This window comes from Sordaria macrospora, chromosome 7, assembly GCF_033870435.1.
Source record: "Sordaria macrospora chromosome 7, complete sequence".
In the NCBI taxonomy this organism is placed as follows: Eukaryota; Fungi; Ascomycota; class Sordariomycetes; order Sordariales; family Sordariaceae; genus Sordaria; species Sordaria macrospora.
The window spans coordinates 3436848-3455228 of record NC_089377.1 but is presented as its reverse complement, the minus strand read 5'-3'; the positions used below and the strand labels follow the sequence as shown (position 1 = coordinate 3455228).

General features: G+C 52.4%; 2 protein-coding genes across 2 annotated transcripts; one reads left to right on the top strand and one right to left on the bottom strand.

Moving 5' to 3' along the window:
• Positions 1-240: 240 nt before the first annotated feature.
• SMAC4_12806 (uncharacterized protein) lies at positions 241-1661 on the top strand (the record flags this gene model as incomplete). Its single annotated transcript, XM_066091088.1, has 2 exons — positions 241-744; positions 826-1661. The coding sequence occupies 2 exons, from the start codon at positions 241-243 to the stop codon at positions 1159-1161; spliced, it is 840 nt and encodes a 279-aa protein (XP_065947835.1). The 3' UTR covers positions 1162-1661.
• Positions 1662-6248: 4587 nt separating this feature from the next.
• On the bottom strand, positions 6249-15629 carry SMAC4_08775 (uncharacterized protein). The gene is made up of 3 exons (XM_024655964.2): positions 15352-15629; positions 14451-15252; positions 6249-14385 (listed from the first exon to the last, which is right to left on the bottom strand). Exons 1-3 carry the CDS (start codon positions 15594-15596, stop codon positions 6757-6759), a joined length of 8676 nt encoding a protein of 2891 aa, XP_024511747.1. The 5' UTR covers positions 15597-15629; the 3' UTR covers positions 6249-6756.
• Positions 15630-18381: the final 2752 nt, after the last annotated feature.

Genomic DNA, 18381 nt, shown 5'->3' with positions numbered 1-18381 from the left:
ACACACTTTGGCCATCGCTCCCAGCCCATTCGATGCACGACTGCGGCATCAAACTGTTTCAGCCATGCATACAGTATTGAGGCTGCGGCCCATCGAATGGGCTAGGTAGTATTATGGTCTTGTCTTGACTTGTCCCAGCCTAGGTACCGTAGCCACGCTGGTTCAGGTCAGGATGTTGTTATCCGTGGATGTGGTTGATATACGACCCACTTCCACCATTTTAAGGTTCTCCTCTCGTCAATGAATTGCAGTCATTATCTCATGGGTGAATCGCCTCACAACATTTCAGTATCCGTTCACATGCCACCTTTTACTTTCATTACATCTTTTTACGATCCGCCACTGTCTTCTGTGTCGGTCTCAAACAATAGCACCGACACGGTCACACCCGTTACTAGAGCCAAGGCTATGACAAGAACAGCTTTGCCAGATGGATGCCGTGAGCAAGCTCCGATGGTGCAGGCATTTTTTGAAGCATTGGGCGAAACGTTGGAAAACTTCGGCAAAACAATATTCGGGGAGTATACACCCAACAACGCCACTATTCCCCACTGGGAGCCGGAGCCTACCCGTCGTGGGACTTTTGGCATTTTATCAGCATGCATTATCACGCTGGGCCTTTGTGTGTGGACAGCCATACACCTGAATGTTCCTAGACATGACGAAGGACCTTTGAATGGACCTTTGAAGGTTACTATACGGAAGGTTGGATTGATAATAATGGGTCTTTTATCTCCGGAACTGGTAAGTTGTCAACCCTTCATGCTTAGCCTCAAGTCTTGCGAGTGAACTTGTAAGGGTCTGGTTCTAATGGAGCACAATCAGATAATCTACATAGCATTTCTACAGTACAACAAGGCAAAATCCGTCGTCAAAACAATGAATTCCGATATCAACGACTCCGCTTCGAAAACAACCTCTTGGAAAGCTATAATATCTTGGTTTGGTCGGTTGGGAAGGAAAGACACCGATAATGTAGAGGCAAGTTGTCTTTGTCACACGGACATATGCCACACTCCTGGTATCACACGGATATATGCTACACACCTGGTGTCATACGGGCATATGCCACACTCCTGGTGTCATACGGACATATGCGACACTCCTGGTGTCATACGAGAAAGACTGTCACACGGACATTGCCCACAGTCCAGGGGTTAGGATCGCAAGGCTCAGCAGAGCTTCAAACGCTTGGAATGAGCCTCATGAATGCCCGGCGGCCGCAGGCCGCGAGGCTCAACCTCACTTTGGCCAGACTCTCAGCTACCGGCATTGCTTACCCAAGCCCCTCTCGACGCCTTCAGGCTAGCGAGCCAACCATCAAACTGCCGACGACGCTAGTAAGCGAGATGAGGCAATCCCCAGTCATCACAGAAGCGATCACAGCAACAAAGCAAGGATCAGAGCGACCGAACGAGGATCGGCGCCAGAAGAAGGAAGTAGAATGGTTGAAGTCACTCAGGAAGATCCACATGTATGAAGATCGCTATATAGATACCCTGAGGCCTCAAGCAACAAGGCTTGGTACGTACCTTAGTACGCACCAAACCTCTTTGGCATAAGAAGGCCTTCGGGACCAAAGTAGTTTATCAGCGGAATTGAACTACTGTTCCAAGCCCAGAACACTGCCCTTGTCACACCTACCTACGTGCCACAAGAATACAAAAATAGGAGCAGTGCTCGCAACTGCTAGATGAGCTGTAGGACGGGATATAGAGTGCGGTTGGTGATGCTGACGGTGCCTTCTGGCTCTTGAGGTATCGTAATGGGGGTTGTGTTTAAAGCGGAAGGAGCTCCCCATGAGGGCATCTCTTCTTGCAAAGAAAGCACTTTACTTAGCTCCTCCCACGAATCTTTTTCGCTTCCCCTCTTCGTCTGCTCTTTCGAATTCCTCTTGTTCAAGCTGCCTTAAACATTGCACACTTACACTTTCCAACCATCTCTCAATCTCACTTCGAACCGTCCGACCTCGCGACTACGCGCTGATTGGGCCGCCCTGAATTGGTTAATCTGTCAAATCTTTGACCGACAACGGCCAACATCGACTCAAGGGCTCTTCCCAACTCTCAACACCTTAAAGTAGTACCTGTAGCAACCTACTTGGATAGTATGAGAGATTCAAGCTTATCACATTTGCGTGAAGGAAATACGGCGGGATGTTAGGATCTTATCAAGGTATGGCATCTATCCAACCTTACCTTATCGACGTATCGTATATTCATCTTCTTAGCGCCGCCTCCCAACTCACTGTACTGCCTCCGTCCGAACGATATGGATATGGGAGGTGGTGGTTCAGTGTTTTGACCCCACCACGTGATTAAAAGACCCGTTTCCTATCCTTCCCACTCCCATAGACAAGCCACCGATTAGTGGCCTATCTATAAGAGAGCGGACGGGATCCCGAGTTTTCCACTATCTATAGCTGTATGTGCTTATGACCAATACACACACCACTTATGAAGAACAACGGCCGGCAGAGAGTGCCTAAGACTTCGCATTGTCCAAAGACCTACAAAAAAAACAGAGAAAACGGAGGTAGAAAGATGCACGAAGAACAAAACAAAAGATCAAAAAACATACAACACCAGGGATTCGCTGGTCGTCACCGACCCAACTACTGGTCTGGCCCTCACTGACTTATCTATGGGAGAGCGGACGGGATCCCGAGTTTTCCAGTGGGTATGGTCGTATGTGCTAGATGTGCCTTTTGCATTCGCCTATAAATCCATTTGTAGCGTTCCATTGATGGCCTCGTTAATAACATCCTTTGCTTGTAACCGGTCTCACACTCACGACTTTACGTAAACCATCTACCAAACGGACGGACGTTCGAAACAAAAGACGGCAACGAAAAGAAACTCGATTTAGGTATGTTAATAGAATCTGGATAACAGCTTTTTCACCTGTGACGCCTTTCAATTACGCAATCATATAAATGTCTTGTATCTGCTCATTTTGCTGAAAGTGGTTGTTGTTGTTGTTGTTGTTATTTTTTAACGTCTACTTCCGCCTCCCGTAGGGCATAAGACGTGCCGCACCGGTGAGTCTAGCATACAAAATTAAGAGCAAGGCTCTAGCTGTCCACCAAAACCATTAATCCGAGGGCAAACCGAGGCCTATTGCCAGTGTAAATCATGTGTTGCCCATAGCGTAATTTGGTGAAAGTGAGTACTGGGTACAAAAGTTTTGTTTGAACTTGATGTTTCCGAAAGGTCCGTCGCCTACCATGTTCTCGGAAGGAAAGGCGCTCAACTCGGGAATGAAAGTCTGTGACACCACCCGGCCTCTTCCTTCCCTCGCCCTAAACTATTTACATCTTTTCCCCATTTGTACACCTGAATATTAACTTATTCAGATGGGAAAGTTTTGGTAAACGAAAAAAAAAAAAAAAAAAGTTTAAGAACGCAGTTTTCCCTCTTCTCAAAGACGAAGCGAGCGATGTATGTACTAAGACATCACAGAGATTTGAACGCCGACACAAACGTAGTAGCTCGGCCAAATATTGTTGCACGCGCTGTTGATCTGCATGTTCCACGAACGAATCTTGGCCGAGGTGGTACCATACTTGCTGGCAATAACCTCGCAGGTGTCTCCGCTGGCAACTGTGTGAGAAGAAAGAAGAGTGAATTAGTATCGAGTCATATGTAGTAGAAGAAGATCGTGAACGGAAAGATAGGTAGGTAGGAAGGTAGGTAGGTAGGTAGGTAGGAAGGTAGGTAGGTAGGAAGGTAGGTAGGTAGGAAGGTAGGTCTCATGCCCTACGGGAGGCGGAAGTAGACGTTAAAAATAACAACAACAACAACAACAACAACAAGGTACGGAGTGGGTAAATTTCCAGGTTTTCTGTCATCTCTTCCACTCCGCTTCTTTTGGGATGCACGCGCTCTATGCTTCATGTTTTTCTTTTTTTCTTTCTTTTTTTTTTTTTTTTTTTTTTTTTTTCTTTGAAATCTTTCTTCGGTTTCAGTAATGCGGATATACTAATGTGTACTTGGAACCTACCTAGGTACACAGAGGTACCGTACGAAGAGTATTTAGTTGTACGCCAACCTGAGGATCTATCCGACACTCCCACCATTTGGTCATCTCGGGGATTTATCAAGATGGCCCGCAATTTGACTGAGGAAAATGAGCAACCAGCACAATGGTATCACAAACAGCTCGTTTTTTGACCATCTATGAATCCAGACATTACCTACACTCGGGACTATTCCATGGCCATCCTATGTTCAGACCTCCGACGCTGGCAATTGGCTCTAGAATGCAACATCGACGACCTTAACAATATCCCCCGGAATCCTCTCACGGATAGAGTCCGTAACCTTCCACGCTTCGATAATTTCGGGCAGAACCTTCCGCTACTGTTAGGTTTTGGTTTCGTGGGGTTTATTTACGGCGGACTCCATTGTGTTGCGTGGAATGCACCCTTTGCATCCAAACTCGAGCGGACTCTGTGAAGGTTATCAAGCGTTGTTATAACAGCCACTGGACTTGTGGCTGCCCTGTTACTGATATGGACAAAATCTACGCCATTTCTGTATCCGGGAAGAGAGTTTTCTAAGAGATTTTGGGATACTACAGATCCCATCTGTGGCTTCTTCAATCTCGCAGGGGAAAATTTGGATCGCTGCCTGGACTTGGTAACAAAGCAACTGGAAGCCATGGAAAGGGAATGCCAAGCCAAACGTAAAGAAAGCGGAGAAGGACACCGAAGCGAAGAACACCGAAACGAAGAAGAACATCAAAGCGAGACGACACCGAGGGATGAAATGATCAAACTAACAAAGTACAGGGCGGCTATGTTTCATACGGCTGAATTATTCTATATTTTGGCTGCGCTCTCTATTTACCTCCTGCATTTCCTGACGAAGGCCTCCCTCGACATCTCCATAGCCTCATGCTGCATTCTCTACGTCCTGGCTCGGCTCTACCTGGTTGTCATATCCTTCATCAACCTCGCATTTCTGCCTGACTCGGCATACACCCTGGTACAATGGGCCCGATACGTTCCGCACATTGGCTAGCTCCTAAGGACAGCTGGAACGAATGGAACATGGATGATGATGATGATGATGATGATGGAAGGCGGTTCAACATGGCGTCGCAAACACAAGGAGTCATGTGGATAGGTAGGTAGATGCACAGCTTTAGGAAACAGCGTGTTTGGGGCTCAGCGCCGAGCCAGGAGAAGAGGCGCACGTTTGCATGTAGCTCGTATGGCGCTTCCGTCCTTGTTAGAGGCAGATATCATGCTCGTTCTTTCGTTCTCACCCTCCGAGATTTCGGTTTCAATGGTTCTAGGAGTCTCGGAACTTCGGATCGTGACTCGAGCGCTCGTTACTTCCCCACCAAGAAGTCGGAGAATGAGTCAAAAGAAGATTCATTTGTTGGTCACTGGGACTAATTTTACTTCGTTCACTGCAGGTTTCTTTTTCTCTTTTATGGGATAAATCTGGGTGGTGCCTGGTGCACCTTGTTGGTTTTGGACGGTTGCAAAATCTCCAATTGAGACATGTTATGAAATCTGATAGCGTCCTATCGTAAACAAAGTCTATTTTGCAGACGAACTGATAGTGCAGTAACAACAGCCTTTTCAACTCTTTTGTTTTGGCGGGTGAAAACAGAGATCGTAAGCAAACTACTCCCTCGAAATGTTGGAGAACAAAAAAGAAACTTATCCAAAAGCACGGACGTAGCCAATTGACAAGTTTCTTAAAAGAATCATTCATCATTGCCCTGGGTCTATCCATTACTTCCATTGGTACCTACAGAGGCTCGGAAGTTAGAAGATACCTAATGTACAAAATACACCGAAGTCCCCCAAGCCAGGACAGCTCTTTCCTCTACCATAGGTACGGCTATGTTCGGTCGACCTCGCGGCACAGCACAGGAATGAACGGAATGACTCTTCCTGGACTCGATGCTGCGCCTCACTCAGTTTCACGCAGTCGAGGGAAGGAATTGCCATGAGAAAACTCTGGGAAGCTGCTGATTCGGTTCCGAGCTGCCCAGCTGCCCAGCTGCCCAGCTGTCCACTCAGCTATCCAGCATACCGTGGCAAAGCTCAAGGAAGGACCGGAGGGCAATGGCAAAAAAAGGCCTTTACGAAGAACGACACCTACCTAGGTACATACTGCGTATCTGCATTCTTCCACCCGCACCTACTGGTACTCGTTGGGTAGCAAGACAAGGAAGGATATCACGATCACATCAAGCGGTAACGGAACAATATGTTATGATGATGCATTCAAGTGGTATGGTATTAACGATTGATCTAAAATATTGCAGCGCTTTTCGGATATCTCCTCCAGTGTTTTTTTCGTTCTCGGTCTCGGTGCTTGGTGCTTGGGGTATGGTAACTCATGCTTTTGGTCATGTCATGCAATCTTCATTATGATGCAAAAACTTCCACCACACGCTTAGCAATCCGCAAAACCCGCCCGCTGTCCATGGCCCATGTAAAAAGCAAGATTTGACAAGGAAAATGGTATGTACTGCTGGTGCTGATGGTATCCGAAAATCCAAAGCCCAGTATGTGAATCCGAAGTTGGTTCCTTCCTCCTTTCTCGGTTTTCCGCTATCCTCCTCTCCCACCCCACTTTTGTAGATGTTATCTTCTCTTTTCGTTTCTGTTTGTGATCAACTCCCATCTGAATCATCCCCTTCATCCCCTTCCCGTCTAATTAACAACCCCTCCCTCTCCTTCTCTCTCTCGTCAGTATCAGTATTATGGTCATTATCAGGGGACATCGTTCTCTAAACAATATCCCTCTGACTAACCATACTGACTCTCCCCGAGCTCAACCCACTCGGCCCCGCAGTGGCACTCCCACTACCACCACCCATTGTAGTAACCGTCAACCGCGACAACTCCCTCGCATGCTGCGGCCGGTTCTTGCTCAACCTCCTGCTCGGCCTCGACTGCCCCTGATGACTGCTATTCCGACTTGTCGAGTTCTCCACGCGATACTCATCCCACGCCTCGCTACCGCCGTAGATGACCGTGCTCTCGCCATCGTACTCGCCCGTCTGCGTGCCCTGGACCGAGTTCCTCATAGACCTAACCTCGCTTCTGCGCACTAAAGCGCGACGACGCATCAGACCGGGGTCCCGACGCATCTTGGCCATGTGCCATTGCACCCAGTACATCTGCTCGTGCTCGCGCAGGTATCTTTCACCATGGAAGCCCTTGAGGACGACTTCGCGTGTGAGCATGCCGAGCTTGCGACGGGCGTCCGTCTTCTCGTGCATGCGCTTAGTGAGAAAGGCGACGTCGGTAGGTGTGAGAGTGTCGGGGAGCATGAGAGAGGGGAGGACAGAGCCACGCTTGTCGACGTCGCCGGCGAACTTGGCCCAGGGACCGGCCATGGCGAGCATGGAGATCTGGGCGCGCGCGAGACCGACGGGGTCATTGGGCGGGACGACTTCGCCGTAGGCGACGGACGGGTTGTCAGGGTCGGTGAGGACGAGAGCGGTGGCGCCGACGGCGGTGGCGACGACGGGGACACCGGCTAGAGCGGCTTCACCGACGGCGAGCGGGAGACCTTCGGAGAGAGAAGAGTTCATGAAGAGCCAGGCGTCCTTGAGAATCTCCTGGGGCTTGCCGAAGCCCTTGAGAATGACGTGCTCGGTGAGCTTGCAGCCTTCGATCAGCTTGGTCATGTTAATGGCGTACTCGGGCTCGCGGTCCTTGGCGCCGTAGATGAAGAGGCGGTACTCCTTGAAGCCGTACTGGTTGACGATAACATCGGCTGCGCGGATGGCAGTGCGGATGTCCTTGATGAACTGCACGTTGGACAACATGACGACGGTGGGCGTAGTGGTGCGGACTTCATCAACAGGCTTGAACGCATCCATGTTGCTGACGCCGTTGACGATGGGATCTATCTTGCGAGCGAACTTCTTTTCGTGGCCGATGCGGTTGGTGTCCGTGCCGAGCGAGGTCTCCCAGATGGGGTTGAAGAAGGACGTGCAAGGCAGGATGACATCGGCGTGGAAGTACGCCAGCTTCATGGCCAGACCGATACCAGCGAGAACCATGGACTGGACGGGAATGGGCAGGGTCGACTGAGCAGGGCTGAGGTTGAGGCAGCACTCACGCCAGAGAATGGCGTGATCCCAGATACCGAAGGTGGCACCGCGTTGGTACTTGAGGAAAACACCGAACATGGAGCTGATACCGTGGTGCGTGCTCTGGAAGACCCTGGGGCAGTCCTCTGGGGTCTGGACAGCGTAGATGAAGAAGTACGACGAGAAGATGGCAAGCGAATCGCGGAAGTCCGACATGGTAGGCTGCTGAATAGCGAGGTTCTCCTCGGGATCAGCGATATCCGGATCGTCGTACTTGATGAGCCAGGCCTCAGCCCAAGCGGCAGCGACCTCCTTGGAGTTCCAGGTCTTGTTGTAGTCCTTGTGCTCGAAGTACTGAAACATGTCGAGGATGGCGTTGCTGTAGCGGTACATATCAGCCTTCGAGATGTGGCGCGAGCGAGCACCCTTGACGAAGAGACGGAGCAGCGGGATAAAGGTGTCGACGACGTCACGATCAATGTCAGTGCGGACAATCTTATCTTCGACCTGCATCTCGAGGAGGTTCTCGATGAGACCATGGTTGGGAACACGGCCATCGAGACCCCAGAGAGGAACGACCTTGAGCGACTGAACATTGCGTTCAACCTGGAAGCGAGGAATACCGTACTCGTTGGCAGACTCAGCCAAGACGTGGTTGCGAATGGTAGTATGACCGTTGACAAGATCACGACGGCAGTTAGAAACACCACCGGGAGACTCAGGCCAGCATCCAATGTCGTTGAAGATGACCGAAATACGGTTCTCCGAGTCGCTGAAGCAGTCCTGGGGCCTGGTGGTGATCTGGTTGGCATCCTTGCCGAGACCCATGGCGTACAAGTCGGCAGTCTTGATCGGCAACATGCAGAGCTCACCAACGTGCTTCTCGATCTCGATGGCAGCGGAAATCTGGTCAATATCGGCGTCGAGGATCATGCGGGCCTGAGAGAGCTGACCGCTGTTTCTAGCAGACCAGTACCGGCGGAGAAGAGGCTCCTCGCGGAGAATGAGCTCGTCCATCCAGCAGGAAGTAACAGCGTCGAGAGTGCCGGACTTGCGCCAGATGTCCCAGAGCTCAGTACGCAACCACCAGGTGGGAACAGGGCGATAGATGGACTTCTTGCGCATAGAAAACCAGGACATGGGGTTGAGGCGAGAGGCGAATGAGTGAGTCTGCTTGAGGTTCTTGGCCATGCGCTCAACGGAAGACCGGCGGTGGTAGATGAAGAGATCGTCATCCTCGAAGGAGACATCAGTAGGCCTCTGCAGAAGAACGTCCTCGTGTTCAAAGATGCGGGGCGGGCGGTCGACGGTGATCTGTCTGCCGTTCTCCTCCATGTAAGTGGTCTCAACGGGGTCGCGGCGATGGGGGTAGGTGATGACGGTGGTGAAGGTTCTGCCGTAGGTGCTGCGGTCGACCTGGCCGACGCGATTGGAAGGAGTCCAGTTGCACTCCTCGACCTTGTCCTTGGGAGGAGTACCCCAGTAGACAGTCAAGACGAAGGGATGGTCGGCCTTCAGCTCGTACTCAGCCTTGAGCACATCCTGAGAGCCCTTAGGACTAGACTTGTAGAAGTAGCGGAAGGAGTACTCGACGTCGCCGAACTTGATGATACCGTGAGATATGCGACGTCTATCATCGTAATGGCAGCGTTTGACCGTGGTGCCATCGACGACGTACTTCTCAGTCGGGCGTCTAGACTTGTTGCCCTCACCGTAGGTGAACGACGAGAGAATCTCGTCCTTGCCCTTCTTGACGGACTTGGTAATGAGACGGTAGGTGTGATCATAGACAGCAGTAGCAACAGGCTGGGTCTTCTCCTCCGGAGCCTCCTTGAGATGGCCGTCATAGATGTTCAGCATCAGCTTGCCGTACTCGTTCAACTTGGCGAAGCCAGTAAGAGCCCTTCTACGCATGACAACGACGATGCGGTTCTTGTACAGGGTCCTGGGCGTTCCCTTGCGAGCCAAGCGCCAGATCTGCACGAGAGCCTTGTGATGGAAGATGAGAATCATAAAGATCCAGGCATCGCGGATCTGGACGCACAACTGCCAGATACCAAGGATGAGCCACATGAGGAGCTTGCGAATGCGAGGCATCTTGCGGAGGGAGTACCACAGCTCGCGCTCAACGTTGGAACCGGCGCCCGAGATGATGGCAACCCACTTGACGAAGTTGATGGGCACGTAGAAGAGAATCTTGTGTGTCCAGTGCAGATGCTTGCCCTTCTTTCCATTGTCCATGAGAGGTGACGTCTCTTGGCTCTCGGCGTCAGGTTCAGGCAAGTAGCAGAGCGTGTCGGTGGAGGTGTTGAAGGCAGAGTTGTACATCATGACACGCTCGCCAGCCATCAGGTAGAGTTCGAGGCAGAGCTTGACGTGGAAGTTGCTGCACCGGAGATCGACGCCCTTCTCCTCCATCCAAGTGGGGAAGCTGCGAGACTGCGAGGCAGACATACCCTGGATACGGGAGAGGATGGTCTCCTGGACGGGACGAGGAAGGGAAACCCACTCGGAGTCGATGCTGGTCTCGAGGCACAGATGCTTCATCAGCTCCTGGTTGGTCTGCTCGCGGATCCTGTAAAGACCTTGTCTGTCCTCAGTAGCAAGCTGGAAGGCGATTCTCTTGGAGACGGTGAAGGAACGGTCAGCACCGGAGAGGATGTGTTCAGCCTGAACGGCCTTCGCAGGATCCAAACCGATGATGCCGCGGGCAGTGTGGTAGAGGATAGCTTCGCCAATCATGCAAGCGAGAAGAGGCTGCCAGGTGGATAAGTTGGCTTCCTCCTCGGGAAGGAAACCAGTCGTGATGTGCAGCTCATCGTCCTTGAGCTCGCTGAAAGAGACGCATTCGCTAAGTCCGGCATCCAAGAAAGTGCCGCGAGGGCAGACAGTGACGCGAATCTTCTCGTCCAACCACATGGCCAGGGCAGTGTTGAGGACGTCTTCCCTCCAGGAAACCGTCTCCGAGTTCCCGGGGAAGTTGCTCTGACCATCGCGAAGAGTTTCGGAGACCGAGCGAGCCAAAGGCGTCTCCTGCTTGGCAAGAAGCAAATCTCCAGGAAGGTCCTTGATCTGAACGGGCTTTCTGCCAGTGAACGAATTGTCCGAGTGGCCGATCTTGTGCTGCTTCCAGGTGTTGGGCTTGTCGCCATTGGCACCGTCCTCCTTGAGATCCATCTGCTTGGGCTTCCTGATGGCCCAGTACGAGGTAGACACGGCAGCGAAGACGGAAGCGACGCAGAGGCCGATCACGTCAACGGAGGCAATCTTGCCCTCGGGCATTAGGTAGAGCAGGCAGCCAACGGTGAAGCCGATGACGGCTGAGACGAGGATGGAGAGAACGTGGGCGCGGACGCTGGTGGTAAAGCAGCGGTTGAACTGGAAGATCATAACTCCAGTGTAACCGAGGCAGTACAGGTAGTAGAGCCCCAGGATTTGGGACTCTTCAACGAACAACCATACCAGGATGGTGGTCAAGCCAAAGGTGGCCAAGAGCCTGGTGGCGAGGGTGAGGATCGCGCCGATGTACCTGTTTCGGCGACTCTGTTGCCACTTCTGCCTGAGGGCGAACAGCTCGGCGTCGCTGGAGAGGATGCCCTTGGGAAGATCGTAGCTGAACTGCCAGTACTTCTTGAGGGTGATGTCGAGGACCATGATCGACAGACAGAAGTAAAGGATGGCAAAGCAAATGGCGTAGCGCGAAGTAAAGGTGGAGAACACGTTCCCATTACCGCTGCCAGACATGATGATGCTGACCCATCGATCCATCAAGCAGACGAGGAAAAGGCCAATGTTCTGACCGATATCATAGCGAGCCTGGCGGAAGAGGAAGAAGACGCTGTGCTCCTTGAGACCCTGGGACATCTGGAGACGCTTCTTCTGGGCCTCGGTGAGCTGGGCAAACCAAGGAGGCGAGAAGACATCGACAACCTCCTCGGGAGGACCGTCCATGCGAAGGATCCAGTTAATGTAGGGCAAACCTTCAACAACCTTGTGGACCAAAGCATCAGGTGCAGTTCCAAAAACGCGGCCTTGCTGCTTCTTGACAGCATCGCGGAAAGCCTGAAGAGCAAGCTTCTTGTTCTCGTCCGCGTTCGGTTTCTCGCTAGGGCTCGTGACCGAGTTCTGGCTCACACGGTGCTCATACCAGGAGTGGATGTCAGCCTCGGTGAACTTGGGAATGTTGGTGAGCCAGCCCATCCACTCGTGGCACAACTTGCGGTACTGGAAGATGAGCAACAGAAGGAAGCCGTATGCGACAGACAAGTAAATCGCGATGTCCTTGCCGTGGACGAAGGATGAAAGGACAGGCGAGATTAGAAGCACCGGAAGGGTTCTCCAGAGAACGCTGCGGCCCGAAGTCAAGGGGCTTCCCTCCTGGTGCATGGTAGCCATGATACCAAGGACGTTGAGGTAGGTTGCGAGAAGCACGAGATATCCGAAGAAGACGAGACCCGCGTAGACTGAAGTCTTGACGGTGAAGACGATGAAGCCAACCAGGCCAACCAACAAGGTCAACACGAAGCCACCGGAGAGGCGCTGAGCATGGAAGAAGACCATGTTGGTGTACGCAAAATTGCAGAGGTAGTAGTTGCCAATACTGCCAACCCAGCCGGTGACACCAGCAGAGATAAGCAGAGCGATCAAAAGACCGTAGCAAGCAGCAAGGAGGTTGTCCTCACCCATGTAGGCGGTCATGAACAGACCACGACCGACAAAGGTGAGCAGGATAATATCCAGGATAGCGGGCATGCAGAAGATAGACAGGGCGCCAAAGTCAGCGAGCTTCTCACGGAAGTAGCTCAGCTTCATGCGGTCCCGGAATCCACGGCGAGCTGGGTCCTCGTACTCGTTGCCGGGCTCTCTCTCGGAAGGCTTAGGCTTGGCATACACAGTCATGTGGCCATTGCGGTCGCCATCATCCGCAGGAGTAGGAGGCGGGTTCTTGTGGAGGTAGGCGCTGTACTGGTCGTAGATGATCTTGCCAAGGGCACGAGGATGCATGCCAAAGAAGGCCTCGCACTGGGAACCGAGCACCCAGAGTTCAGCGAAAACAGCTGCTTGATCAGCCTGAGAGAAAAGGGGGCAGTGGTCCGTGGCCTCGAGGTAAACATCCTCCAGAGCAAGCTTGCGAACAGTGGTGAAGAACATGAGAGCGATCAAATCGGTGTTGACATCAACGAACTTGTTGTCGTGGTACTGGTTCATGGGATCCAGAGCATAGGTAAGGGGGTTCCTGATCGCGTTGAGCGCATCAACATTGCCAGCGTAGAGGGATTGGCGGACACTCTGCTCAATTCTTTCAGCAACAGCCACGAGGCCATCAGCGGAAGGAAGGAGAGTGGCACCCTGGCGCGCGAACTCAGTCAGTCTCCGCTCGAGCAGGTCCCTCATAGAGACCTTGCCCTCAAGGTAAAGGCGGCAGTGAGCGTCGTTCCAGGCAATGGTAGAAGACTCGTCTAGGAGAACAGCTCTGCAGTAGGCCTCCATGACGATGCGGAAGGGATGTGTCAAGCGGCTGACTTGCAGCTGCTGCAAGAAGAAGAGAACCTCAGAAGGAGAGCACATGTTGATGGCAGTCTGGATGCTGGTAGGGAGAGGCAGATCGGAGCCCATGTTGTTCTCCAGACGCAGCTCCTCCTCGTACCTGTCCACGCGGGCAACGCCATTGTGAGCCAGCCAGACATGGAGAATGGTTGCTACATCACTGGGGTTGCTGCGAGAAATGAAGATATCGACATCGCCATCCTCCGAGCGAGGGACCGAAATACCCCAGAAGTGAGCCTCACCATCGGGAACCTTGAAGCCAGTATCGAGGCCCTTGTAGACGCAAACCCTGCCCTCAACGAGGCCCTCAACAAGAGGAGTGAACAGATGCGGATGCGCGGTCTCCTGCTGGAAGTTGCGATAAGCCATGACAAGCTTATCGACCTCGGCAGGACGCAGCCTTTGCAGCATGTTCAGATCGCGCAGATGGGTCTGCGTCGCCAAGATAGCCTCGAACTGCATGTCGGTTGCCGACGCAGTGAGTGGAATGCATCCCAAGGCTGAGAGCGCCTCGCCTCTGTGGTCGCACTCCCAGAACTCGTCCCTTGCAGGCGCCACCTCGCGATAAGGGGGTGGGAACGAGAGCTCTGGTTCGTCGGACCACCACTCCTGCTTTTCTGTGGTTTGCTCAACGGGCTGCAACAGCTTCTTGACGTCAGGAACGATTGACGCGATTCTATCAACGTCAAGTCTCGAAGTCTGGTCAATAAGCTCATTGTCGTCGCCCACATAAACCTTCTTCTTTTGCTGCAACCACGCAGTTTGAAGCTGTAACACTACGGTTAGCACCCATTTTGTAGCATATCGATTGCACTCGTATTGTGGCAACTTACATCAGAAGTCTCGGGCTTTCTCAGATACTCAAAGCCGCTCACAGGAGGCTGGGTCATCTTCAGACCACTCGCCACATGCTTAGGGCCATGCTGATAAACAGCCTCGAAATGGCTCGCAACCTTCTCACCTCTGCACGCAACAGCCACGGAAGGCTGCTGTTCCCAGAGATCGTGAAAGGCCACAAAGAAGTGTGGGCGCTCAATCCTCTCCTTGGCACACTTGTTCATGAGCTCCCTCAACTTCTCCGAGCGGAAGTAATCCCGCCTATCGCCATTGGGCAGGATACAGGCATTCTCAACGATGATACCCACCAGGCCTGAGAAGTCAATGTTATTAACAAACTCGGTCTCCTCCTCAAGCCCGAGGTTAAGGACGATCGGCACCGCCCGCTGGTGAAGCCGGGCAAACAGACTCGCCGCCGTCTCCTCATCCTCCTTGGCGAGGTCCGCTACCTTCAAGACAACCCCGGAAACGTCATCACTTAGGATGAAGTCGGAAATGTGCGTCTCCCACGCCGGAAGATCGGCAGGGGAAATGTCCTTAGCGTCAACCAACCCAAGCCGAACAATGTCCTGGGTTGGGGTAGCTTCAAGGGGTTGGAAAGGGGTAGGGTCCGTGCACGACGGTAATGGACTGATGTAAACAGTGCCCCCTACCAATTGCTGGGTGGCGACGCTACCATCGTCTAATACACCGCCATCCAAGAACTGGAAGGTCTTGGTTGAGGACGGGATCTTGAACTCTGGCCGCGTTGGCGGTGAGCCAGGGGTCTTCCTTCCGGAAGGTGATTTTCGTTTTCTCCTATAGTGGATGTCAATATCATGGGCAATATCAAGAATAGGATAGCATGGGTGATGGGAAATAGGAGAAGACGGGAGGTTGAGACACGGGTGAACTTACTTGGTGTAACTGTCTGATATTGACTGACGCAGACGATGGTATATTGTTAGGATGACCGATAGTAGGACGGGAAGAGCCAACCCTACGATTCCCACTATCAAGGTGCCCCACTGCCATGAGGTTCGTAACCTCTCTTCTGAAGACAGGATCTTGTTGCAGTAAACCTGATGGCTGGTGTCGTTATCGCTGTTGCATATCTGCAGTACTGGGTCCCCGGCCCCGGGGGGTGGAAAGAAGGAAGCCATTGCCAGTCAATGGCGAATGCCCAGTGACGGCAGCAACGGCTATGTGAAACTGATGGAAGACGTAAGGTGTAAAGGACTGGCCAGGTGGAATCCTAGGCAAAGAACATGTGTGGATGTCGAAACAGCAAAGTCCCCGCTGATGGAACCGATTAGGATTAACGATTATGGGATGGCGCTCTGTTGCGATGGACGGTGATGTGTACAGTAAAAAGCTAAGGAGTGATCATCGCCACGAGGACATACTATTGAAACGAGAGACGTGCTGAAAGAGAGCAGATGGACCAAGAATAAGATCCAGATAGAAGATAGGAAGGGTCCCGACTGCAAGTGATGCTTTGGTGTGAAGCGATGGAAGGGGAGAGGAAGCCCTATGTTCGAGACGGTTGTTACACTGGACAAGAACGTTTTCAAAGCCTCTCAAAGTGAAGTTGGAAAACCGGGGCGTCCAGGTCGGTCTCGAGTTCAAGCGGCACCGGGCGGCGGCCACCTCCATGTCGCCATGCCCGACCCACACCAAACAGGGCGAGGTGACAAAAATTGCCAAAATGAAAGGCTGAGGAACGAGGTCGACAGCGAGGCATGGTACCGTATCACCGGCTGGTACGAAACGAACCTCGTACGCGATCATACCCCGGGGGTGAGCCATCCGCCGAACCGGGTGCTCGGCTGGAAAAGAACAGTCGAATGCTTGGGAGAAGAGGCGAACCATCATGCACTTGCGGTTGCAAAGTGGTCGATCCAGGGATGGCCATGGGGCCGATCTTGACGCCCCGGGCGTACCACAGCGTTTGCTCAACCGCTTTCCGTTTCGATCTAGGAATTTCCAGTAATATTCCCAATTTGGTACCGTGTAGGCGCTGGTCATCGGTTTCTTTTTTACGAAGAAGGATAACTAGTACCCGATTCGTGTTTGGATCCTACGCGCCGGGGCCACGGCTTGTCACCTCGTGAGCGCCTCATTCGTTGTCTGTCAGAAAGCTTCGTCCACCCTGCGGATCGCACCATATGTTTCTGGGCGCTTTAGCGAGTGCTTGGCTGCTCAAGCTCTCTTGGGCGTCTTGGACAATCTGAGCCTCCCGATGCCTCTTGGCCCGTCTCCTTTTTCCTATTTCAGGTCGTTTCCCATCCACCTAGCGGCTTGTGCGAGTCTCGAATTCTGCTAATATGTCGATGTGCAGTCTATCGTGGTACTGAAGGCGCAGGTGTAATTTGACGTCTGGCACAAAGAGACTTGGCAACAGAAATGGACGCGGCGAGAGAACAGTTCCTGAATCGGTGGCTCAAGCCGCTCCCACTGCTGTCGGATGCTGGCAGTCTCTGTCTCAGGTGCCAGAGGTGCCTCCCCGCGGCCCCTGTCACGGCAGGGGGCCATGTTCTCGATTCCACGATTCCACGAATCCAAGAATAGGCGAATCTTGGCGCGGTGTAATATTGTGGTGCGCTTGGTTGTTCGGAAGCCAAAACGAGCGAACGAGCCGCATGTCGTAGCGGTACGTGTACACGTGTACAAGGTTGTCCGACCGGCGGCCGTGTATCGTCGTACCGAGCATGGTAAATACGGGAGTTTCTCCACAGTTCCGAACACTGCAGGGGCCTTCGGCAACAGTGGGGAGACTCACAACAGCTCAGCTGGGGTGCGCTTTGCCCTGCTAAACCCGCCGGGGATATGGTGTTTGTAAACGTAATGTAAATGTAAGTGTAAAAACACAACTGCAAGGAAACCGCAAGATCTGATTATCACCCTTGTGTACCTTCTGAGACCTTTTAGTATGGGATCCATGACGGCGTTTATTACCTTTGGACATTGTGGTAGCAAGCGAATCTCCATGTGCCCCAGTCGGTTAGCCGCTTGTATCAGCGGTAAGGTTTCTGGTTCTTGGGTCCAAAAATTGTTAGAAGCAGAGGAAGCCTAGCATTCGGATGAGTGATGCTGCTATCCAAGTGTGTCAGTGATAATGGAACATCAAATTTCAACAAGGCCGCACTATCGACTGAGATGATATGATCGCAGTGTGAGTCGGAGCGATGCCATGACCAGACAGGGCCAGAATGCTGCACAAAAGTTTTTGGCATCGTCACGGTCGGTACAAGGGGTACAGGGGCCACGCCGCGACCCTTCATGTTGCCTTGACATCGACGTGGGTGGCTGGCCAGGATCCGAAGAGGGTGAGAAGGGTGGTAGGGTGGCCCTGGACTCCCGGAGAGGTGTGTGTGGTGGGTGGTAAAAACAACCCAACCCACACTGAAAGAGGCTTCGCGTAGAAATCCCAATGACAGCAGGAATCTGAAGAAAATCTTGACGGAAAAAAAAAAAAAAAAAAAAACTCACACTGAATTCATGCAGTCAGAAAGCAGCCAAGCTGTGCCCTATGGCTAACAAGGGCCAAGTTGTCGTCCTAGCCGTGATCCCGGTAAACGATCCCCCGCCACCTCCGCCGCCAGAAAGACGCCACGGACAGCCATTCGACCGTCGATACGGTTACAGTGGAGAATCGAGAGCCAGGGCCTGTCATTGGTCGTTCAACCTCAATTGCTTGAGACTCCTCTCGATGTACCTCCTTTGGCTGTCTTCCATGCGGCGTCTTGGTGGTGAGATGAGAGATGCAACTTCCGATGCTGGCGTTGTTGCTTTTTTGTCAAATAGTGGCTCGCTTGTTGCATGCTCTGCAACTGTATCCCATTTCCAAATTTAAAACCCAGTCAGATCCAATCCGGTTACACAGTAGGACTGCCTGTACCAAGGTGAGCAGCACATTGGCCAACTTGCCGGCACCGCAGTCGATCA

Bases quoted from the DNA above. Each gene is read 5' to 3' on its own strand.
- SMAC4_08775 (XM_024655964.2), bottom strand. From the start codon at position 15,596: ATGGCTTCCTTCTTTCCACCCCCCGGGGCCGGGGACCCAGTACTGCAG. The intron at 15,253-15,351 runs GTAAGTTCACCC...CATCCACTATAG, and splicing joins ATATCAGACAGTTACACCAA to GAGAAAACGAAAATCACCTT. The intron at 14,386-14,450 runs GTAAGTTGCCAC...GTAGTGTTACAG, and splicing joins GAAAGCCCGAGACTTCTGAT to CTTCAAACTGCGTGGTTGCA.